At 42.0% G+C, this 25,986-nt stretch overlaps 1 protein-coding gene across 2 annotated transcripts in view; it reads left to right on the top strand.

Moving 5' to 3' along the window:
• LOC145344092 (voltage-dependent calcium channel subunit alpha-2/delta-4-like) overlaps nt 1-25,986 on the top strand; it is a 429,967-nt gene that overhangs the window by 344,652 nt on the left and 59,329 nt on the right. For both annotated transcript variants that reach the window (XM_080190916.1, XM_080190917.1), the window contains 5 exons: nt 599-660; nt 8,878-8,892; nt 13,445-13,489; nt 13,598-13,660; nt 21,257-21,327. In XM_080190916.1, coding sequence (XP_080047042.1) covers nt 599-660; nt 8,878-8,892; nt 13,445-13,489; nt 13,598-13,660; nt 21,257-21,327 — 256 coding nt within the window. The remainder of the gene's footprint in view (nt 1-598; nt 661-8,877; nt 8,893-13,444; nt 13,490-13,597; nt 13,661-21,256; nt 21,328-25,986) is intronic.

Here is a 25,986-nt window from a genome sequence, read left to right as displayed (position 1 = left end):
TTCAGTTTCTGGCCAATGGTAACCCCCAGAATGGTGATGGTGGGCATTCAGCAATAATCATGCCATTGAATGTCATGGGGAGATTGATAGGATTCTCTCTTGTTGGTATGCTCATTTCCTGGGAATTCTCTGGCCCAAACCTGAATATTGTTCAGGTCTTGCTGCATGGTATTCAAGCTTTCTGCAGCACACAATTCCTGTCAGTAATGTTTTTGACTTCTTTCTTGTTCTAATTTGCACAGGAGTAATTTCTCCTGGCTCTGTTGGTGCATATATGACAAGTTCCATCTTCCCCCAGCTCAGTATCCTTTTCTTATGAGGTAGTAATTTGGTTATCTCAGGTTTTATTTCCCATCAGTAGGAAAACACCTTGTTAATACCTGTGTGAAGGAGTAACAAAGAGAATATAAATCCCATCACTGCTCAAAACAAGTGAGTGCACTCACTTCTTGAACCAGCAGGACTTCTATCATCATTCCTTCCCCAAAGTGTGGATTATTTCTTTTGCCCTGTGAATTGTCGTAATTTGAAATCATTCCAGAAAAAGAAGCAATTAGGTTTTTCTAAACTAAGGTTAATTATTTAACTTATTTTTCAGCTGTAGGCGTACAGATTAATCTCTCAGTGCTGCGCCAGAAATTCTGGATGGCTACACGACAGGTAAGAAATGAACATTTAGCAGATAGGTAACTCCTCAATTTTTTTCATATGAGTTTGTATTGTACTTTGTATTTTGTTTTACTATTGTATTTGACGCAAGAACAACTTCCTCCCTGCTGCCGTCAGGCTTTTAAATGGATCCACCTTATATTAAGTTGGTCTTTCTCTACCCCCTAGACTGTAACACTATTTTCTTCACCCTCTCCTTTCCTTCTCCACTATGTACTCTATGAATGGTATGTTTTGTCTATATAGTGTGTAAGAAACTTTTCACTGTATTCCAACACATGTGACAATAATACATCAAATCAAAAATATTTACTTTCCTCTCTGTCCTGGATGCTGCCCTGAGTTCATTCCATCTAAATCCATTTAATTGTCGGAAAGAGGACATTTCTATTTAAGTTATGGCTCAGGCATCACTTTGGTTGCCTACTGTTTCATTAAGTTCCATTGGTATTTTCTGGTCAGATATGTGAAATTAGGAAATTGCCCTAGAATTCCACTTAATTTTTATTAACAATCATAAATAAATTTATGGAAAGAACATGCTTGATTAGGTGAGTAGATTTTTTTCTCAGTTTATACTATTTTATATATTTACAAGGGACATAGCAAAGCTTCCTGTACCGTGGAACAACCACACAGTTAACCAACACTGCAAATTGCCTTTATGGTACAAGCCTACATTGGGCTTTTGTTCTTAGCATTCATTATATTCAGACCTCCAGAACCAGTTAAGATTCTATATATATGTATATTTCTACAGTCTACATTTTTAAACAGACTTGCACACATTTGTTACACAAATACATCTGGAGGTGAAGTGGAACAGGGAGTGGGTTGTTCAATGCATGACAATGATTTTGCAAATATAATCCTTGTAATTACAGCATTTATTTTGGAACATTTCACATTTCTGTTGTGGATTTTTACACCATAAACTTGAAGCTATCCCATGGTATATGAACATACATTATTGTATTATATATTAGCTCCACTCATTAGTAGAAATTCCTGATTTACAGTGCTTAGTAATTCCTTGCTCACAATTCTTAACACATTGGCATGATAGAGAGCAATATAACCAAGTTTGCCAATGACAAAAAAGATTAGTGAAATAATAATGTATGTGGAAGGGAGCATAAAATTGCAAAGGGACTTTGATGAATTAAGTAAGTGAGCAAAACTATGATATAGATTTCAACTGAGCTACCGTGAGGTCATTCATTTTGGGACAATCAAGGATAGATTTGATTGTTTTTTTAAATGACAAGAAGCTATGAACAGTGAAAGACCAAAGATATTTAGGATTCTATGTATATAGATCACAGCAATGTAGAGATCAGGAACAAACACCATAACCAGAAAGTCCAATGGAATGTTAGCTTTTATATCAAGAAGGTGAGAGTATAAAGAAGAATCAGTTTTTGCTGCAGCTACTCAAAGCCCTGGTTAGACATGCCTGGAGGTCTGCACACAGCCTTGCATTGGCCTTTAGATGAGGTTGATGGGGCTAGTTGCTGGTGTGCAGCATGCCCCCTTTTCATAAGCAGTGTAGGCAACCCTCTTTCTCCTCCCTAGCCAGGTCGAGGGTTCACTCCTCAAAAATGTGTGAGGGTTCTCAGCTCAGGCATGACTCCAACTGTTATGGTTGAGTTTGTCCTGCAAAGACACAAAGAGGAAGAGTGTTGGTATGAGTGTTGACATTTAACTTGATGATGAGGTGTGGCAAGCGTGGTGCTTGGATAGGAGCTGAAGTGTGAGGAGCATAGCAGCTACTGGGGAAACATGGTGGGACGGAGAGGAGAGTCTGGTGTTGGCAAAGGCCCAGGTGGCTGAATGACAGAAAGGGTTGAGGATGCGAGGGGTGTCCAGTGGGAAACTGAAGGTTGTTCACTTACTCTCGCTAAGTAAAGAAGGCTTTTCCCCGAATCATCTTCTTTCATCCTCTTCTGGAATGCACTTGCATTGACTAGGGCTGCTATTGCATTCCAGGTAGGGCTGGTGACCCTGCTGGAAGCCTATCTCCTGGAGTGGGAGGAGTATGTGTCCTGTCTCAGCTCTACTCTATCCAGCTTCCTCGTGAGGGTCCCCTCCAAAAAGCACAATGCTGCCTTCTTGCCTGCCATCTCCAGCAGTCGTTGTGGAACAAATGTTGGGGAGCTATTTATATTTAGCTTACCATTGCTTACAGAAGTTATGGCGTTGCAGGACGAGCCAATCAGTGAAACACATGGACATAATGAGTCATTAGGTTTGGCCCAAAACACAGCAGCGCCGTCAGTGGGAAACACTGACTGAATGACCGATTGGCCATTCACACCCTTCGTTCTCTCTGTGGATAGCTACTAGCAGTCTTTTCCCCTGGTTTCTATGGCTATGCCTTATCTTTCATTACCTCACCCTGCAGTATAGATATCTCCCACTTTCTATGTCCTTTAGCTTTGACAAAGGGTCATCTGGACTCAAAACATCAGACCTTTTCTCTCCTTACAGATGCTGCCAGACCTGTTGAGATTTTCCAGCATTTTCTCTTTTGGTTTCAGATGCCAGCATCCACAGTAGTTTGCTTTTATATAGTGGGAAACACTCCATTTTTTGCATCAGAGCCAACACTCTGCCATTTTTTTTGTTAAGATTTCACCCAATATACGTACATCAAGTTCAAACTAAATTAAAATGTGGCTGCTCTACTGGACTCCCTGGCTCCAACTGTGAGTCCCTTATAGAGCCATGGTACGCACCCTCCTGCCAATTGACTTGGCTTTCCACTGGGACGATTCATAGGGTGCTCGCTGATCATGTGGCCATCGGGAAATGATACCTCCCTTCCCTTAAAGGGCCATGATACTAAGCTATCAACTTTACATGCACTTCCTCAAGTCCTTGTATCAGAGTGTGGGCAGCAGCACATCTGAGCAGCCCATTGTGTGGGCTGCTCAGATGTGCTGCTGCCTCCTTCAACATCTCTTCATCATTTTGATGGCTGAATGATGATCTGGATCACGAGAGTGAGGGAGGAGAGTGAGGACCTGCCTGAGATACAAAATGAGTTGTTTATAACTCTGATGCATGTATTGTTTTAACCATGTTCGCACTGCCCATATAATGTAATCCTATCATGGCACTTCCTCTCATGCCAATTCCCACTGGGTTCAGTGACATGACATGACCTCCACCATTACCAGGGTGATTTCAATACTCTTTTATCAGCTGCTAACAGTGATTCACCATCATCAGCAGACAGGCAATCTCCATGATCATTTATTCCTCAGAACGTATGTGTTTCAGGAAGACTGACCCAACCCCATCCAGGCCATCTCTGTGGAGTTCTTCACCCTTTTGGTCTGCAATGACAACACAGATTTTATGTCAGCCTGATATATAGTGCATGGAAGTCTATTGCTCTTCACTGTGTACATCACACTGCTTTGTGTTCTACTCATACCAATATAACTGTATATCTAAAAGCTTCAGATCAGCCTGATCCTGAGCCTGGCTAAGATAGTCATCAACAGGTCCAGGCAGTGGACAGTCGAAGGGGTCTCCAGCCTGACCATCTATCCCTCTTCCACAGCTATGTTCCCAGCCAGGTGTCCCTGGAGATGGAGTATGGTGTGCCCATTGCTATGCTTGAGACCTTCTCCCACTGGTGGGCAGCGCTGGGGCTGGGATGCCTCAACAGTCCCAGGATACCATTTTAATTAATTTGTTAAATTTCTTTTGACAGTTTTATTTTTGTTACACTGCTGCATTGGGGAATTTTTGATTTTTATTGATTTTTGGTCTCACTGAAGAAGCATTTGAGCCTCAGTGCTGAAGCAGAGGTGTATGTGTGTCATGTCACACACCTCAGCTGCGTTTCCTTTGGACTTGTGTGTGGATAAGGAAGCCACTCAACTTGCCAGATACAGCAGGTCCTTTTCCAGCACTCAATCCATAAGCACTGATGGTTTGTTGCTGCACTCATTGTAGCTGTATCTTGAATCCAAGCCCTTAATTAATGTTGATGGATTAAGCCAACCAGCAGGGTAAAGGACTGTTCTCCTCTTCTGGACCCCTTCCACCAAAACTCGAAGGTGCTCATCAGAAAAGCATGGGACAAATTGACTCATCCCTTCCCCCGTGTCTCCTCTGTGTGATATTCTATGAATAAAAGTGTTTAGTGAAAAGGATCGTGAGCCATTCAGATTACAATGCTCTCACTTATTTCTGTATGCCTAAATGTATTAACCATTTTCACCTAATCAGTGATTGCTGCTCATGTTTTGTGGAGCAAATGGCTCTGTACAAATGCTCAGTGCAAAGTTTGCTGTGGCTGTATCTCCAAGGTAACATGCAGTGCATTGTGACCACTGACAACCTGACTGGTTTCCTCTCTGAATCAAATTGTTATGCTGTGACAATGTGCAGATGTGGGGGACCTGGTCAAGGCTTAACAGTGTGGGCACATCATGATAGATGGGTGGCAGGAGGAAAATTGGATGATATAATAAACATGGTACTGTCCCTTATTCATCCACACACCAAGACTTGGCAGCTAAATATATGATTGCATATCATCTGTAACAGGTATTGGAGAATACAGTGTCATCCCCATGTCTGTATCCTGAGCATCCATTCCATACTTTCAGTGGTACAGTACAGTACACTTTGAATAGGCAGTAACAATGACAATTACCCATAGGAAAAGCCTACGGTGGACCATCTATTCCAGGGTCAGCTAACAGTTGGACAACATTTACAGCTTGGACAGTCACCTGACAAGGCAATTACATCTCTTCCGTGACACAGGGACTTCACCATTAATGAACAATCTCACAAATGGACCTTTCTGAAGACCCAATTTTTATCTGCACCCGCGTTGCCCAACCTTGCATCAGGCCCACTCAACCCCTCATTACTTCCAGGGTCACGTGACCCAACTCCTGATTTAGCCTCATCCCTGATCTGCAAATTGGAAGTTGGGGCAGCCATTCTTAAGGGTTGGGTTAACAGAGCCTGGAATTCTCCCTTTCCTGTGCACTCAAATGGAGAGCAGAAATCTGAGCCACGGTCGATAGAGAGAAACTTTAGTCAAGTAGTGGGGGAATCTAGGATAAGGGGACAGGACCAGAAAAATCAGAGGAAGATCGTTATGAGCAAAGTTTAGAAGGGCTCCTTAACACAAAGATCCACCCTTCCACAAAAACCGGTAGATGCTAGCTAAATTAAATCTAAGATTGATAAAAATCTTCTAGCCAAGGTTATTAAGGGATAAGAAGCCAAGGTTAGTGGATTAAGTTAGGGTACAGAGCAACCATGACCTCACTGAGTGGTGGAACAGTTTTGAGGTGCTGAATTAACCTGCTCCTCTTCGATTAAATTCCTTGGCTCACAATGATTAACGAATTGGCATGATTTGCTATTTTAAGAGGCTTTAACTGTTTATTTTAGACAGTTAAATAAGGAAGAATTTTGTATGCATATGCTTAATGTTCATCCATTTATATCTCAAATAATACTGTCAAGGTCCAAATTCCTGAAATTTTCATAAACCGCTTAAGCAGCGCAATTAAATTTCTATTTTATATGATTTTTCTTCTTTTAAATGTAAGACTACCTTAAAAGTGGGGAGTGGGGGTGGGGAAAAGCTATCTTTTTAAAGAAAATAAAAGCCATAGAGGTCCTCATTAAGACATGTAGCACATTAGCTTTTGAAAGCAAGTTGTTTCCATGGGAACAGGTGCTGGGAATTTGATACAGTTTTGTGCATGAGTTAATAAGGTTGATCCTGCGATCTGCAGTGACTACAACACTGCAGTGTAGGAGTTTCTCTCCTCAGGCGCTAAAAGCAAACACCATGACTGAAATATACATGGCGTTGACGATCAGCTTTTGGCCACATCTATTCCTTGCTGATACCTCTGCAGATACCTCTGTTTTTCAGTTGCAGAAAGCACCCATTAAAAGACCAGAAATGTACACAAAATAAGGCAAAAAAACAAGTAGCCAAAATAACACATTAAACAAACACACACACACACACACACACACACACACACACACACACACACACACACACACACACACACACACACACACACACACACACACACACACACAGCAGTCCTGATATTTGGCATTGTTACAATGAACCCAGCAAGGTGCAACAGCCTGCCAGTGAAGAGGATGACAAAGTTTGGCTGCTGAATGCGTCACAGCGGTCCTCAGTCTTGGGTCTATGGGCAACTATAGATCAATAGCAAACTGTCATCAGAACCTGAGCCTCTTGAGACACTGGTGCTCACACATGTCAGGATAGCTTGTCCTCTTCCTTTAGGGATCTCGCCATCTTCCAAGTGAATTTCAATCACTGTCTCCTCTGCCATCTGGAGAGGAACAGTGTAGCTGCATCAGTTGCTTCCATGCCGCTCTAAAAGCTGGCAACAAATAAATGCAATTGAGGGTGGATCAGGTGTTTGTCGGGTAAATGCCTTCCAGGCATCTGGCAGTCACTCATCACTCACTGATAACACTTCCTGATAGATGGAATGCTTTGCAAAGTAGTATCTCAGCTGACACTGAGTCATAAACTTAGATTTTCACTCCCAAGGTGTATGCATTGGGTTGGGAAAATTTCCAGCATGTCATACTTGCCCCAAAAAATGTGCCTCAAATGGCAGTATCTTCATTCCAGGGGAAGTGGGTGTCTGCTGTAGTTGAGCCTTCAGCTCCTAATGGAGACCAGATGCAACCACAGGGACTGCTGAGTGCTGAGGTGGATGGTTTAAAAGACCTGCCTCAGATCCCTAGAACTTTGCCACAGCTGTGATGCAAAATATTTTGCCCTTCAAACCCCCTCAAACTCTCCATACCAACTCCCTATGCCCAATTCATGCCAACCCATGCCCCCCACTCACCACCCTTAGACCCTTCAAGCCAATTTACCTAGTATCCACCATGGGCAGACATCAAGAGCCATGTTGAGATTAAATTAAATAAAGTTCTAAGTGTCCATTACAGATCTCACTATAAAAAAACTCATTCATAAAAACTTGTTCAATACATTTAAATACATTCAATACATTTAAACCTCCCCCAAGTACCTAATCCACATTTGTATGTGTATTCATAATGCTAACACTGACAGTTAATTATTTAATTACTTCTAGAAACTGTTAACTAAACTGTGAACTTGCCACTGTGGTAGTAATTGGTTGTGGAAGCAGTCATGTAGCAATAATGGTGTAATTATAGCACTTATATTAACAAACATCTATTGAAACTACAAGCACAGATTTGTTTTAACTCACAAACACAGGTAACCTGTTTCCCCTCCAAAATGTAAAGGACTGGTCATTTAAATAACTTGACAGCTCAGTAGTTTCACAACCCCTTCCTACTGTTCATGAGCATTTATATTTACTGTAAAAACTGTAATCAACATATTGCAGGACAAGGCCTTCACTCCAGTGAAAATGGAGTCTGCTTGAACTCAGTATGCTCCCAACTAGCTCCAGTAAAAGATGGAAGAGGCAGGAGCACGATGGGCTACAGGCATTTTTTGCAATTTTTATAGCAACCCTGCCTGCAAGCTGAAGTTAATTTATTAGTCACAAGTAAGGTTTACATTAACACTGCAATGAAGTTACTGTGAAATTCCCCTAGTCGCCACAGTGCAGCGCCAGTTCGGGTCAATGCACCTAACCAGCACATCTTTCAGACTGTGGGAGGAAACTGGAGCACCCAGAGGAAACCTACACAGGCACAGGTAAAACATGCAAACTCCACACACTCAGTGACCCAAACTGGGAATCAAACCCGAGTCCCTGATACTGTAAAGCAGCAGTGCTAACCACTGTGCTACTGTGTCGCCCAACTCCACTAGCCTGGAAAATTTCTTCCTGTGTCATATACTGTTGTATGTTGCAGCTGCAGTTCTAATGGCTTCAACCATTACTTGGATTTGAATTTCTGAGAAGATGTTTTTTCCTAATTTTTTTTTGTGTGATAAAGTACGTTGAGTTGTGCTGGAGTATCTTGATTTGTGTTGACGTTTATTGATGTTCAGTGAAGTACATTGGCATGTATTTCTGTATAAACAGAAATGTTAATGTAATAGTGTATGCAGATTTATGATGAAGTATACTAATGTATTTACCCTGATGTCTACAAACTAGCTTAACTTGTTTTCTTCTTCTTTCCTGCTGCCTTGTATTTTTCCCTTTGCAGCCCAATGATACTGATGTAAGTAAACAGTTTTGATAAAACAAGTACTAATAAGGAGGAACAGACCTACAGACAGAGACAGCAATTGCTGCACATCAATCTGTGTTGTTTGTTAACACCAAGGCAGTTAGTATAACAGACGCCATCCTGAGTTGGAATTAAATTGCCTTCCCTTCATTGTCGCTGGATCAAAATCCCGTAACTCCCTTCCTAATAGCACTATGGTTGTAGCTACATCACATGAATTATAGCAACTCAAAAATGTGGCCCATCATCACATTTTCGAGCGTAATTAGGGATGGACAACAGATGCTGACCTTCCAGCGATGCTCACATCCCATGAAAGAATTTTAAAAAGCAAGAGAAAGTTGCATCTGCTACCAAGGAGAGGACATAGGTCTACTAATATATTACTGACAACTTAAAAAGTACATATTAAATCAAATTTGTCTTGACTTTGCGGAATTACATCTGTCACTGTCCAATCACCAAGTAGCTTTACAACAGATTGTTTTGCCATCTTAATTGTAGGAAGGAATTTGAGACCAGGAAAAAAATTAACCAACTCTCAATTAAAATAAAAAATGAGTTAAACAAAGCTTTTTTTGTTTTAGTTATATTTATTTAATTTTGCTAGTTTGTATTTTTAAAAAAACAAAGCAATACCAATACTGTATATCTTAGTATTTCCTTTTCAAGTTACATTTCACCACAACTTCATAAATTTATATTTTTCAATTAATTTACTTTTTAACCAAAGATATACAATGCTGAACTCTTAAGGGTTGAATTTAACCCACAAATATTGTTGGGTTGGAATTGTATCAAATGGGAAAAAAACAAAAAAATTGCAGTTTTGACAGAGACAAGATGAGGGCAAGTGACCGACCCACTCACCAAAAGTGGTTGATCATTTAAAAATTATAATGAGGCTATGTGCTGTCATTTGGACAGTCGTTCTATTTTTAAACATTGCTGGCTTGGTTTCCCTGGGAAACTGAACTGCATTTATGGGCCAGGAGAAGAAGGAATGCTTCCTCCAGGACCAACAAACTTACTACTAAACCCCCACTCCCACCAGTGATTTTTCTGCTCTCCCCCAACCATCAGCAGGCCTTCCTCGTGGCCCCAAATCCCAAACATGAGCAGTATCCCTGGAGCAGCATCTCACCCTTCATCTCCAATTAGGGAACCTCAAATCTCAATGGGTCCTGCCCTCATGGTCAGGACCCAAACCCCCAGACCACTGTCCAATACTCACACGTGATCAGACCCTGGACCACATTTGATTCCTCCCCACAGTCGTTGACCTCCCTTAGCATCATGAGATCTCTCCCTCACATTGGGCATTTCCCCTCCCCAAGCACCATTGGGATTCTCCTCCCTAAAATCATGAGCCTATTCCCAACAATCTTCAGACCTCAGCCCCCTTATTCAGAACAAGCTGAATCATGGCGGGACCCTCCCCTCAATATATATAAACGACTTGGAAGAGGGCGTACGTGGTGTGATCAGCAAGTTTGCAGATAAAGAACAAAGAACAACCCAGCACGGGAAACAAGGCCTTCAGCCCAACGAGCCCGCGCTGCCATTTCAACAAAGCATTTTCCTACACCTACCCTGCCCCGTGTGTATGTGTATGGTACCCCTAATGTAGCCAAGATGGCATGATTGGCAGATACTGAGGAAGATTATCAGGTGACACAGCAGGATATAGATAGGTTGGTATATTGGGCAGATAGATAGCAGATGGAATTTAATCCTGACAAATGCGAGGTGATGCATTTTGGAAGGAATAATGCAGGGAGGAGTTACATGATAAAAGGTAGACCGATTAAGAGTATAGAAATACAGAGGGACCTGGGAGTGCAGGTGCACAAGTCTCTGAAGGTGTCAACACAGATAGAGAAGGTTGTGAAGAAAGCTTACGGAATGCTAGCCTTTATAGGAAGGGGTATAGAGTATAAGAGCTGTCGTCTAATGCTTCAGTTGTACACAACATTGCTTAGACCGCATTTGGAGTACTGCGTCCAGTTCTGGTCACCTTACTACCGGAAGGACGTGGAGACCCTGGAGAGAGTGCAGAGGAGGTTTACCAGGATGCTGCCTGGTATGGAAGGACTGAGTTACGAGGAAAGATTGGAAAAACTGGTGCTCTTCTCCTTAGAAAGACCGAGATTAAGGGGGGATCTGATAGAGGTGTATAAAATAATGAAGGGAATAGATAGAGTCAACAGTGGCAGGCTTTTCCCTAGATTGGGGACAACTATTACGAGAGGTCACGATCTAAAGCTGAGGGGGGAGAGGTATAATTTGGATACTAGAGGAAGATTTTTCACGCAGAGGGTCGTGGGGTATGGAATGCGCTACCAAGTGAGGTGGTGGAGGCAGGCACGTTGGACTTGTTTAAGGTTTACTTAGATAGACACGAGTGAAACAGGGATGGAGGGTTATAGAAGACGGTATTAAAAAGGGTCAGAGCCTCGGGACGACACTGGAAATGTAATATTACATGTGAATGTTTTGTCTCTTTTAATCCACAGGTGTCGGTCCACCTTGTTGTCAAACGAGGGGCATGCACACGGTGGGTCATGCGTGGGCTGCTCTTGGAGGTTTCGAGAGTGGCCTAGTACTTCATTTCGTTGTGTGTGCTTAATCCTGGACCAGCAGACGGGCACCACAACAGCTCAGTGACTATCACTGCTAGCTGTGCAGATACATGGATTTGGGCCTGTGTCTGTGGGAGTTTGCACGTTCTCCCTGTGGTTGCGTGGGTTTCCTCCGGGTGCTCCAGTTTCCTCCCACATCCCAAAGATGTGCTCTTAGGCTGATTGGTGTACCAAATTGACCCTACACTATTCTCCCCTGAATCTGGCTACATTAGGGATACCATTCACATATACACAGGGCAGGGTAGGTGTAGGAAAATGCTTTGTTGAAATGGCGGCGCGGGCTCGTTGGGCCGAAGGGCCTGTTCCCCGTGCTGGGTTGTTCTTTGTATCTTTGATTGGGACTCCTCAGGTTATGATGGGACCATCTCCAGCTATACCCACCATAGGAATCACAAACCATGTCAGACAAACCCACCAACAATTGGAACCTCTGAACCACCATGATCAGGGATGTCTGGACCACTTGCAGAGCCCCACTTCATGATTGTGACCCCTTGGATAATGATGGGACCACCCACAATCAGGACTCCTGCAGCAGGATCTTTTGGCCACTTTTATCCCAAGATTGGAAAATCCTGCATGAGGTCAATGAACCTTTACATGGTCCATGTCCTGCTCACTATAATTCCTGTGGTAGGTGAGATGGGAAAATTCTGCAACTGATCTCCATCTAACTGTCCACTAGATCAAGATCCCTCAAACCATAATGGGACCCTCCACTGTATAATCATATTCTTTCCCAGCACACATTTTCCTACATTTTCTCTTTTGCTCTCTCTAAGTTTTAGAAAGCAAACTACCCACCCAAAAGACCTCCATCCTTCCACCAGGTTTCCTGAATGTGGGAACCTCACAGAAAACAATTTAAGGCAATGCTGCTTTTAAATTTGATGGTAGTCATGATGTAGAGATGCTGACGTTGGACTGGGGTAAACACAGTAAGAAGTCTCACAACACCAGGTTATAGTCCAACAGGTTTATTTGATAGTAATCCCACAAGCTTTTGGAAACGGTGTTCCTTTGTCAGGTGTGTGGAAGGTTCCACATACCTTCCACACATGATAAACCTGTTGGACTATAACCTGGTGTTGTGAGACTTCTTACTGCTTTTAAATTCTGCAGGACATTGAGGAAATGCTTCCCAGTTTCCCATCCTCGCATCAAATCTCTCTGCTTTAAACTCACCTCTAGGCTAAAATCCAGACTTAAAAATATAATGGAGGTTGCTAATTCTAAAATGACAATCCTGAAAATGCAATGGAGAAAATGGGAAGGAGAAACACAATTTATTCAACTGCTGCTATAGATGGTTACATTGATGTCATGAACAAGTTGGCCGATCAAGAATTTTAATATAATTTATACCATGTACTCAGGGGAGATGGTGGTGTAGTGGTAATGCCATTTGGCTAGTAATCCAGAGGCCCAGGCCAATGATTGTGGGACATGGGTTCACAATGCACCACAGCAGGCGATTGAATTTGAAGTCAATTAATACATCTAAATGATAAAGCTAGTCCCATTAATGATGACCATGATAACTATAATCTGTTGTTCTAAAAAACCCACCTGCTTCACTCACCTCCTTTAGTGAAGAAAATCTTTCAACCTTACCTGGTCTGGCCTTTATGTGACTCCAGACTCAAAACAATGGGGTTGAATCTTAAAGTGCTCTCTGAAATGGTCCTGGAAGCCATTCAGTTCCAAGACAATTTAGGGATGGGCAACATATGTTGTTCTTGTCAGCAACAGCCATATCCCGTGAAAGAAAAAAGAAATAAAATACTCTTCTACAAAGGGATGCTAAACATGTTTCATGACAAGAGTGCTTTTCTTAAACAGGAAATAGATCTTAGGCTTCTGTCTATCTTAGATTTTCATTTCTGTTCCTTTTCCAGTGCAGCAATATAGAAGGGAAATGTCCCATCAGCTGTGAGGATGATGTAAGTACCCAATAATTCATCTGCTGAATTGAAAAAAATGTTTGATGAATTATAGAGAAATCACTAAAAACATTTCAAATCAATTAAAGTTTTTAATCTATCATGCAGGCTTTGAATTGTTACTTAATGGATAACAATGGATTCATTCTTATCTCCAAGAAGGAGGAAGAGGTAAGTGTTCTGTCGGAAGGAGAAGATGTATGAATTGAACTTGATGAGTAGGTGGTATCATTATAGAGGCGGATGCATGAACAATGAAAAAAGAAAATTGCAGCACATGAACAGGCCCTTCGGCCCTCCAAGCCTGCACCAACCATGCTGCCTGACTGAACTAAAACTCCCTAGGAGGGACATGTTGAAAATGGCTGAGGTGGTAGTCTGTATGGAGGGATTAATGGGAAGGTTTTGCTACTGAGACAACCATGCCTTCAGTCAATTATTTCAGGAATTTAAACTTTGAGAGTTCAACAGTGTGCTCATTGTAACATGGGATTAATGTTTTCAATAGCAGTCATTCCACAAATGCATGCAAGTATGAAGCAGATCATTTTTATCCTACATTTTACAAAACTGTGGTTAGGTGTCATTTAGAGTAAAATATAGCATTCTAGGCACACAATATAGGAAAGATGTCAAGGACTCGAAGAGGATAGAGAAGAGGTTTACCTGAATAAGATCAGTGATTTGTGAATATTTAAATGATGGGAATTAACAAACATTGAGTCTAAGATTTTCTAATGCTTCAGTGTATAAGGTTACACCAGCAGTGCAGGGCGTCAGAAACATTATACCAGTTGTGTCAGGAATACAATGTTGTTACTGTCAGATTTTCGTTACTGACACGATAAGCTTGAGTTGGGAAATGCCTTGGCTCAGCTGGGTCTAAAGAGCCCCAAATCACACAAATTTCACTCTGAGGAGGAGGATAGGGAATGGAATCAGGTCTGCAAATCCCAGAAGTAGATCCCAGGCAGGCAAGTGCTGAAACAGGCATGTTAGAAGGGCCACCTAAGCTCTCTGGATCTTGAGTCTCAATATTATGAAAGCAATTAGGCTCTCTAGCCAACATTTCTCATCCCCTTCATATCTCCTGATCCACTCACCAAGGCCCCTCTATGCCAATTCAATGCCAACACATGACCCTAATCCACTCCCAATAGCCCCTCACATCCTCCATGCAAACTCTTGCCCATTCACTCAGTATGCAATACATACATAACCAATGAATGATATATAACAATGGCAAGAGTAGAGGAAAAAACACCCATTCAGAAAAGCTCTTTGGAAAATAAGTACTGCTCCAACATCCACACAAAAATGTTAATCAGATAGGCCAAATAAACATTGAGACAGTTGCAAAGGACTTCACAGAATGAACTTATTATATGTTCTTAAAGATGTCAATCAAGCAAAGTCAGCAATTCACTTCACCATAGAATCATAGAATAGAATCATAGAACCCTACAGAAAGAGGCCCTTCAGCCCATCGAGTCTGCACCGACCACAATCCTACCCAGGCTCTACCCCTACATCCCTACATATTTTACCCACTAATCCTCTAACCTAAGCATCTCACTAAGGGGCAATTTTTTAGCATGGCCAATCAGCCTAAGGGGCAATTTTAGCATGGCCAATCAGCCTAACCTGCACATCTTTGGATTGTGGAAGGAAACCGGAGCACCCAGAGGAAACCCATGCAGACGCGAGGAGAATGTGCAAACTCCACACAGACAGTGACCCAAGCTAGGATTCGAATCCAGGTCCCTGGAGCTGTGAAGCAGAAGTGCTAACCACTGTGCTACCATGCCGCCCCAAAACAGAATACCCGCTGAGCTCATGCTTTGATTTGTTTGGGCTATCAGCCAAGAATACCAAGCATAGGTGGAAACCCAGATCTGTTAAAAGTCGATACCAACAGTGGGGATAAGAATCCAAGAATCTGATCAAGTCTACCATTATAAATGGCTCCAGAGCCATTTCAACTCTGCAAAATTCTAGCCCTTAGTCTCAGTTTTAAAGAGAAAATTCTGTTTGTTTTCATTGTTGAGAATGATTAATATAATGCCCTCCTGCTATCCAATCAAGGCAAATGCTGCTATCATGCTTTCATGGGCTGCTACATCTATCATGCTGCTCTTAAACAACCCTTTATCCTCTTTCAACCTGAAATTCAGTAGGGTCAACCTTCCACTCAACCAATGCAGTCTGGCCAGGTTCATTATTCCCTAAACAGACAATTAATTCTATTGTTTGCAATGGGGTACAATCAGGATTGAATTTTGGTAATAAACAGTTAATTAAATATCCCCAACATTCCTTGCATCTTTGACAATCGCAGTATTTATCTCAATGTTTCCATCAAAGTTTAAATAAAGAGTAAAGTTCATAACTGCATAGATCAGACATTGTTTGCGAAAGGAGTAATGAAAGCCAGATGGCCTTGTTTTTCAATGCTCTTTTATAGTTTTTCATTGCGATGTATAGATGATGCTCTTGATTACATCTGATTCATGTTAAACTTAAACAGGAAATTTTTAGCACAAAAGGGAAGATGCTCTTTTTATTATTGTGCTTAGTTTTATAACAACAAAATTCACGTTGAAAACAGGGTCAGATTGAAACTAGAATATTTCCTCCAACTATACCCTGGGTATGATAAAGTATTTCTCCTATTTCCCATCTATATGCTGCCCCTTGCCGACATCACCCAAAAATGAAACACAATTTTCTTATGTATGCTGTTGACACCATCATCTCTCTCAACCTCTCTACTGTTTTTATATTATCAAATTATCTGTCCAATATCTAGTACTGGATGAGCAGAAATTTTCTTCAATTGTACATTTGGAAGGCTTAAGCCACTGTCTTACTTCACTGCCGTAAATTACACTCTTTCCTCATCAATCCCCTCTCCCTGGCAACTGCTGATACTGAGAAACATGACAGTTTGTAACTTCTGTGTCATATTTAACCCCAAGATGAGGTTTCAACCATACATCTACGTTGACACTAAGGACCTGATTTTACCATTTTAATTCTAAGTGCTGGGTGGACTTGAATCAGGGAGTGTTTCAGCTGACTTTTAGACTTGTTTTCTGGTACCCCCATACGCATTCTGCCTGAAAAAAATCAGCAATTCTGAATTGCGCTGCAGAAGTTTGTGGATGGGACTTATTGCACTTGAAACATTGCAGCTCCAATCGGAGCCTTCAACTGTGCATGCACAGGGAAAATTATTGAAAAACGCTCCCCTGCCACATCACTCCTGGCTGTATAATGCCTTCCCCTTGGCCCCCACAGAAACTGTCCCACCCCTGAAACGTTACTGACACCCTCACCCACCCATTCCACACTACCCAGACTGATCATGGGCCCTTGGCCCTCTTCCCCCCCAACAATCGCACACAGAGTGACAGTGGACCCCCCCTGCCCCTGCCTCCCCCCACCAGAGAGCCATCTGACTCACCTCCATCCCCCCACCAGAGAGTGATCTGACCGCCTCCCTCCACCCCACCACCTCCTCAGAAGATGGAGCACCCGAATCGGACCTTTACAGACCATGTCTGTTTTGCATCACATCTTGTCAGGTAAATACGGTGATAAAGGGGGAAGTGCCAGTAAGTTTGGCGTGCAGCCCATTAAGTCAATTTAAATGAGCACAAATGCATTTAAATTGATGTTGTGCCCGTTTCGGACACGGTGACGACGGTGGCCATTTTAGACCCTTGGTAAAGGGGGAACAGGCGCGGAGGTGGTCCGGATCATGCTACTCACCTCACGCCCAACTTTACCAAGTTTTCACACCTGAAAATGAGCACAATTTGATGGTAAAATCAGGCCCTAAGAGTGCCCTTTCCATCTTCAGAACACCAGCCATCTTGGCTCCTGCCTCAGCTCTTCTGCTGTTGAAACCCTTTCTTTAAGCCTTTATTACCATCAGACTTGAATATTCTAATGCACTTATAGTCAGTTTAACCCTCCCAAACTTGAGGTCACCCAAAACGTCTGCTGCCCGTGTCCCAACTCATACCAAATTCCATTCGTCCGTCACCTCCCAGTCAAACAGTCTTAACCCATGCTTACGAACTATCACATTGACTGTTCCCCTCTCTATCTCTAACTATCTCGTCCAGCATTACAACCCTCCTGATATCTGCGTTCCACTAATTCTGACCTTGTGAACATCCCGTAAGCTCTGGAATTCCTACCCTAAACCTCACTACTTCTGTTTTCCTTAAAATTCGTCTCTTTGACCAAGCTTGTGATCATCTTCCCTAACATATCCTTTAGCGGCTCGGTTTTGAAATGCCACTGTGTAATACCTTGGGGTATTTCATTATGTCAAAGGCACTATATAAATACAAGTTGTTATCGCTGTATGATGCAATCTCGTAAATTATATTATTGGACAGTACTTTTTTTTTATCCTAGTACATGGCTTAAACTTTCTTTGCCTTGACAGAAAGATCAAGAATTCATTATTTCACTGGACTCAGCTATCTTTTACCTTTGTACAGAGACATCACTACATTCCATTTATTGCAGTATTATATTATTCCTGAGGCAAAAACAAATTGCTGCCACTAATGATGGTTGTTATCCAGACCAAAATCACAGGGACCAGTGCATGTTTACCATTGCTGGCTTGTCCAAACCTTCAATCAGGAAAACCTGTGACCAGGACTGTATATCACAAATACTAATTAACATGAATCACACACATGTATACATTCTCTGCAAGGCTCCAAGTCTGTTCCACACAGAACGAATAAAATCCAGACATTTGGTCATTCTGCAAGCAATTTATAACGTAAGTTTCTCACTCACTGCATACATTTTATGAATAATTCTGCTAAATTTTACAAACATCCCAGCTTTAGTGACTTCTAGAGTCTTGCGCAAGAAGAATAGTTTGTTTAAAAAGCACATACAACTGTTGTCTTCTTTATTAATTTCTTAGCATTACTGTGTCAGTGACTGTTCTGCAGTTATGCTTTTGAAAGTGAAACCATGCCTGTGTGCTCATGTGTAAGGAAAGTAACTGAAGAATGCTCTAAGCAAGGATAATTATCCTTCCACAGATTTTCCTCTGGGTCAGCAATATTTCTGGGGATTGAATAGAAATTAGCTGTCACCATGGTTACACATCATCTCCATATATCATAAAGCATGTAAATTAGGATCACTGTTTCCCTGAATGTTCACGCTTTTAGTCACACTAATTTACAGTAACAAAATGGGGAATATCTAATTGATGGTTGCCATGGTAATGCAGCTAAGTGTGATAAACTGAAATTGTGCAGAATTAGAAATTTCCTTAGGCAAAATGTTCACTTGTGGCAGATAATTATTATAAAAAGCCATGCAGCAATATATAATCTAATTTCCATCCATATTTTTGACAAGAGAGCTTGTCATTCTTGATTGCATTCTTTCTTCCAGAAAATGTTTCCGATAAATATTCCTATAATTAGTAAATAATCCATTAACCTCAACCAAATTTCTTACATAAAATATCAGAACTGATCTTTATTTAACTTAACCATGTTGCAGATTGCAAAGATTAATGGTGAGATATTATAATAGTGCTGTTGTCAATCGAATACAATTACACTCCCTGCTTTTTGGAGGCCTCCGTTCTTTGTAGTTATTTTGTTAAATAAACCACTCCAATAAATCCATGGTGGCTTGTTCAGCATTGTTTCTTGTCATGGTGTTGTTTACATCTTGTCACTTTTCATTTATTAAAGCATCACGTTATGTGGGCTGTGGTGTCCAAGTAGCTGTCTGGCTATCTCTTCTTTATGTTATGAAGAAACATCAATTTAAGGCCACATTATAATTGTTTTTAAACAGAAGTAAAAACCTGAATCACTTCACATGATACTCAGAACTGAAACATATTAATTTTTCTTTTCTTTTTAAACTGCTTTCTGTATTCCTATATTATCTTGACTTTAAACGAATCAAAAGCAAAGTAGTAATTTTCAGTTTAGAGGTGGAACATTACCCTCCCCTTTTGTTTGTCAAATGTGTCATGAATCTGTTTTTATTGACTTTTGCACTTTTTAAAGTTAGGGCGCTGTCAATGGTGGGGAATGGAATGTCTTTTCTACTGAGGGATTGTGTCCCCTATTTTTAAAATAAGTTTTGCTCCTCCCTCTCATTCACATGCCTCCCATTACAGCATCCAGTGGATAAATGGGCGGACAGCACCTCTTCCCAAATCCTGTTCTATCTTGCATATGAGTAAAGCACTGGGAGATGGGCATGAGAGTAGCCTGGAAACAACTTTGACACACATTCTTTTCTGTCTGTCTCTCTCTTTCTCTTGTATTTTACTCTCTTTTTCTTTCTTCCAGTTTTTCTTGCTTGCTCTCTCTCTTCTATTTCTCTCCTGCTTTCCCTCTTGTTTATCCTTTTTGCCGATGGGAGAGACAGGGAGTGACTTGGCAAATTCAATGGCAGCATGGTAGAGACAGGCAGCTGAGTGAACTGGGATATCACATACATCAACTAGCAGTGTCTCTCAAGTACTGGACTACTTTTAAAATGCATTTTCCATCCATTATTAGCTATCAAGTGAATCAACCATGTTAGATGTTTATAGAACCAACAAGTAGCCTCCCAATCGCAGGAGAACATCAGCTAATGGAACAATATGATATTGCTAGTGATCGTTAACACACTCCTCCCCCCCCCCACCCCCGACACCCCATATCCCCCCCCATGCAATTGCCAATTTGTACCATTTGTTGGTCGTTTTGCTCTATAGACTCAGACCTTTTAGAAACTAGGGCTTATTCAGCCCTAAACTCTGATTCATCTGACATCAGAGAGGAGGTTTTTAACCCTTCTGCCCAGGCTAGATTTCAACCTGGTTTTAGATATCTGGAATATTCCCCAGTACATTTGATAACACCCAAACCTGAAGCAATAATTGTTTGAACATATTACAACTATTTGAACAGAACCGTGTTGAATTTTTTACAAAATAACTTCAACGGGGCATCAGAATCATATTAAATTTACTTAAGGGATGTGAAGGAGATATTTAAAACTTTATGCTAAATTAAATGTTACAACTGAATTTTTCCCTTGACCTCTGTTCAAGGCATACGGCGCTAGGAGATAAATTTGAGTTTAATTTTGAATTAATTGGGCCTGGGGTAGCCGATTAGAGAAAATTGAGTAATGATCCATTATTGAAAGTATTGGATACCTTGTAACTAGTGACTGGTTACATGGTGATGTATTGAGACAGACATGCTAGAAGGTCCAGTTTGATTCCCAGTCTACACTGAGTTGGATGATCTGTGGTGACAAAGCAATTGGACATTGCAAATAGTTTTGGCACCCTTAAGTTAGCAAGAGGTAGGCCATGCAAGATTTTCACTCCTGATCACTCTCCAATACTTCTGAAGTTTGCATTTTTATATGTTGGATCAGTATCAGATGTAACAGAACTGATAGCCCACCTCACTATCTTGGGGCCCATATGTGAAGAGTGGCCACTTGATGACATATTTTAAGGCACCACCCCAAAATGTGTTAATATTCAAAAAAGGAATTGAGAGAAGCAGGTAAAATTGGAAAAGAACGTGGAATTACAATTGTTAATTACAGATGGGAAGACCAGGGTTATTAGTTTGAAGGGAACAAACAGTTTTTAATGAGGATAATCGAGTAAGGCCCTGTTAAATAGAGTAGCTAGATCAGGAATTTGAAAATTAAGCAATATCCTCATCCATTTCTTTTCTCTTTCAGACAGGAAGATTTCTGGGAGAAGTGGATGGGTCAGTGATGACACAGCTGCTGAACATGGGGATATTCAATGAGTAAGATATTGTTCACTCAAATTTGGTGCAGTGGTCAAGACATAAATATTGTGTGCCAGCTATGATGTGAGGTCTCAAATTGGCTGGAAGACTGTGTCACTATTCTGAGGATAGAAGGTGTAGTTTTTGGTTTGTTTGTTTTTGATACATTGCTTCAGATATTGTGGTATTCAGTGGCACATAGATTTCTCCATTTGAAAAGCACTCCAAGTAGCAAAAACCCTTGGGCTGAATTTTATGTGGGTGGTTTTCTTTCTCCCCAGTGTAAAAGTTGGGGACAAGTTTTCTACCATTCAGCCAGCTTCATCAGCAGCTACTTAATGGACATCGGACCTTTCATTGGTTTGAGGTGAGATTTTGTAGGTAGGTGAACCCACACCTCCCCTCTTACACTCCAGTCTCTAAGATTTGCCTTGAACCTGTCCACCTGGAGAAAATGATCAATGCTCTCAGCTCATCTTTGTTTATTGTAACATTGATAAACTCTCCACACATCGGTACCTTACTTCCCTTTTAAGTTAAGTCAGCATCATACTCACAAACACTGTCCCTGTAAATTCTGAGCTGCATCCATACTGTTATGCTTGGGTTATGTATAAATACATAAAAAGGAAGAGGCTGGCTAGGGTGAACGTTGGACCCTTAGAGGATGAGAGGGGGGACTTAGTGGTAGGGGATGGGGAAATGGCTGAGGCCCTGAATAACTTTTTTGTTTCGGTCTTCACGGAGGAGGACGTGAGTAATTTGTCGGGTGTTAGCAATGGAAAGATGGCAGGAGTGGAGGGCCTGAATGACATTATTGTTACTAGAGAGGCGGTGCTCGACAGACTGGAGGGGCTGATTGTGGACAAGTTCCCAGGACCGGATGGAATGCATCCAAGAGTTCTGAAGGAAATGGCAGAGGTGATAGTGGATGCCTTGGTGATTATTTTCCAAACGTCACTGGATTCCAGGGAAGTGCTGGAAGATTGGAAAATGGCTAATGTTACGCCATTGTTTAAGAAGGGTGACAGGCAAAAGGCGGGGAATTATATGCCGGTTAGTTTAACATCTGTTGTAGGAAAAATGTTAGAATCCGTGATCAAGGAGAAAATAGCGAGGCATCTTGAGGAGAATTGTTTGGTAGAGCAGACGCAGCACGGTTTCGTTAAGGGGAAGTCATGTTTGACGAATTTATTGGAGTTCTATGAGGATGTGTCTAGGGCGGTGGATAGAGGAGAGCCGGTGGATGTGGTCTTTCTTGATTTTCAGAAGGCATTTGACAAGGTGCCTCACAAGAGGTTATTGCAGAAGGTCAGGGGGCATGGAGTTGGGGGTAGGGTGTTAGCGTGGATAGAGGATTGGCTGTCAAATAGGAGGCAGAGAGTGGGGGTTAATGGGTGCTATTCGGATTGGCGGTTGGTGACTAGTGGAGTGCCCCAGGGGTCGGTGCTGGGGCCTCAGCTATTTACCATTTATATAGATGATCTGGAGGAGAGAACCGAGTGTATGGTGTCGAAATTTGCTGATGACACCAAGATTGGTGGAATGGCAAATTGTGCGGAAGGTATGGAGAGTCTGCAGAAGGATCTAGATAAGCTGCGCGAATGGGCCAGGAACTGGCAAATGGAATTTAATGTTGGCAAATGTGAGGTTGTCCACTTTTGTAGGAATAATGGTAGGAAGGACCATTACTTATGTGGCGAAAAGCTGCAGCATGTGACGGTGCAGAGGGACCTCGGGGTCCTTGTGCATGAGTCACAAAAACCCAGCCTGCAGGTGCAGCAGGTGGTCAGGAAGGCAAATGGGATGCAGGCCTTCATAGCGAGGGGGATTGAATATAAAAGTAAGGAGGTCTTGCTACAGCTGTATAGGGCACTGGTGAGGCCGCAGCTGGAGTACTGTGTGCAGTTTTGGTCGCCGCACTTATGCAAGGATATTTTGGCCTTGGAGGGAGTGCAGAGGAGGTTTACTAGGCTGATGCCGGAGTTGACGGGGTTGAGCTATGAGGAGAGGCTGAATAAACTAGGCTTGTACTCATTAGAGTTTAGAAGAATGAGGGGAGATCTCATTGAGACGTATAAGATGATGAATGGGATGGATAGGATAGAGGTGGAGAGACTCTTCCCGCTCAGAAAGGACAGTAGGACTAGGGGGCACAGCCTCAAGATAAAGGGGGGGCGGTTTAGAACGGAGTTGAGGAAGAATTTCTTCACTCAAAGGGTGGTGAATCTCTGGAATTCTCTGCCTGTTGGAGTGGTGGAGGCTACCTCGCTAAATATTTTTAAGACGCGGGTTGATGGGTTTTTGATAAGAGAGGGGATTAAGGGTTATGGGGAGAGGGCGGGAATGTGGAACTGAGCCACGACAGATCAGCCATGATCTTATTGAATGGCGGGGCAGGCTCGAAGGGCTAGATGGCCTACTCCTGCTCCTATTTCTTATGTTCTTATGTTCTTATAAACTAGGCTTGTACTCGTTAGAGTTTAGAAGAATGAGGGGAGATCTCATTGAGACGTATAAGATGTTGAATGGGATGGATAGGATAGAGGTGGAGAGGCTCTTCCCGCTCAGAAAGGACAGTAGGACTAGAGGGCACAGCCTCAGGATAAAGGGGGGGCGGTTTAGAACGGAGTTGAGGAGGAACTTCTTCGCTCAAAGGGTGGCAAATCTCTGGAATTCTCTGCCTGTTGAAGTGGTGGAGGCTACCTCGCTCAATATTTTTAAGACACGGGTTGATAGGTTTTTGATAGGCAAGGGGATTAAGGGTTATGGGGAGAGGGCGGGAATGTGGAACTGAGCAGTGACAGATCAGCCATGATCTTATTGAATGGCGGGGCAGGCTCGAAGGGCTAGATGGCCTACTCCTGCTCCTATTTCTTATGTTCTTATGTTCAATGTGTAAAATGCAACATAAGAGCCCCAATTGGCTGCGGATGACCAGGCTGCCCAACATCTCCCCCACTGCTGAAAAAATTACAGTGGGAGTGGGATGGGGCTGTAAAATTCCAGTCCTTGTACCTTTTCTGGAATTTTATTCCATTTAGCCCCTCTAAAACCTTCACTGCTCTAGATTTTCAGCTTTAGACTAGCATTAATAGACTCCTGATTCTTTTAAGGGAGCTAAGCAAAGTGGAGAAATAGTTTTCTAACATTTCCATAGAATCAATCACTCAGCAATCAATTACATAGGTGTTCACAATTCTACAAATTAATTTACCCTCATGCTGGACATTAGAGATGAAGCGACATCCCCATCATCCAGGTTGCTATGATCCACATGACAGAAAATATACTAGATGAAACATTTCTGTCATTTTTACAGTTCATCCATCTATCCTCATGCCAATTCCACAATAAAGTTGATGAGAGGGCTAGAAATTGTGTTGTTTTGTCATATGCTTTCTCCAGGTTACAATGATGCCATCTTCACCGACACTTTAACACAAAATTCTACGCAGTCAGTTGTTTCAGTTTTCACCTTTAAAAAATGGGATTTACAATCACTAATCCTCAGCATACTGCTAATCTCACCAAAATCTGTAAAATTGGCTGATTTGACCATTCATTAGTAGGCATCTTGTGTGAAATGGGAATAGTATGTCTGAGAGCCAAGAAATTAGATGGGCAGCCTTTAAAAAGCCAGGAACTGCAGCAGGATGCTGAGTGAACAGTAATGATCTTTCTGCTAGATTGAATTAACTCTTAGGTATTTGTCTCCATCAGTGGCTGGCGTGTGATTTTTGTGGTGCTTTTGAAATATGTGTTCAATTGGAGGAACTAGCAGAATCATCCAAAGGGAGCAGAGCATTGCCAAGGCAGAGAAGAACTATTCAGAGTTCTACAGAGCATAACAGACTCTTCTACTCAAATCATTAAAAGGACAAGAAAGATTGTTAGGTGCAATCCATCCGACACTTCCACCACCCCCACCAGACCTGATCCTCAACCCTCCCCCCACACCAGCTTTAATATCACTACCATGGCAACCTGGTTAATACTGTGAGGCTCCATTCTCCACAAAATTCACCCATCTCTTATTTCCCCAGAAATGTTAACAGCATGTGAGCAGCACTTTTTAAGTTATTTTATTTTTGCTGATTCCTTGCCTTCCTTTGCATTTACGTGTCCTCCATATCCTAAAAGAAGAGAATGTGATTCACTGTGGGAAAGAGACTACCAACAGAAATATTATAATGGCGCATTTAGAGAATATCAAACAGATGGTGCAATAGTCTAACACACGTTTAATCTAGACAGACTTTGCTGCTATCTGCCTCTAATATTACCCTGGCAGGTTTCACTGTGCTCTGCTGTGGGTTTAGTCTGACAGGTTGCACTAAAATCTGTCACTATTCTTACCTAAACAGGCTTCACAATTGGGAATGCAAAGGGAAAATAATGTGGATGCTGGGAATCCAAACTCCCAGGCAACATCTGTGGAGAGAGAAACAGAGTTAACATTTCAAATAGATGACCATTCACCTGAAACCTTAGGTGGAATGCTACCAGCTCTGAAATGTTCCTGGTGTCAGGACATAGAGCCATAGAATCGCTATAAGTGCAGAAAAAGGTCATTCAGCCCATCAAGTCTGCACCAATTCTTCAAAAGATCATCCCACCCAAGCTTTCCCCTCCACCCTAACCCTGCAACTGCACACATTTTACCATGGCCAATTC

The sequence above is a fragment of the Carcharhinus amblyrhynchos genome, chromosome 6, assembly GCF_965287045.1.
Source record: "Carcharhinus amblyrhynchos chromosome 6, sCarAmb.v2.hapA, whole genome shotgun sequence".
Classification (NCBI taxonomy): Eukaryota; Metazoa; Chordata; class Chondrichthyes; order Carcharhiniformes; family Carcharhinidae; genus Carcharhinus; species Carcharhinus amblyrhynchos.
The sequence above is the reverse complement of the archived record's forward strand: the minus strand, read 5'-3'. Positions and strand labels throughout refer to the sequence as shown.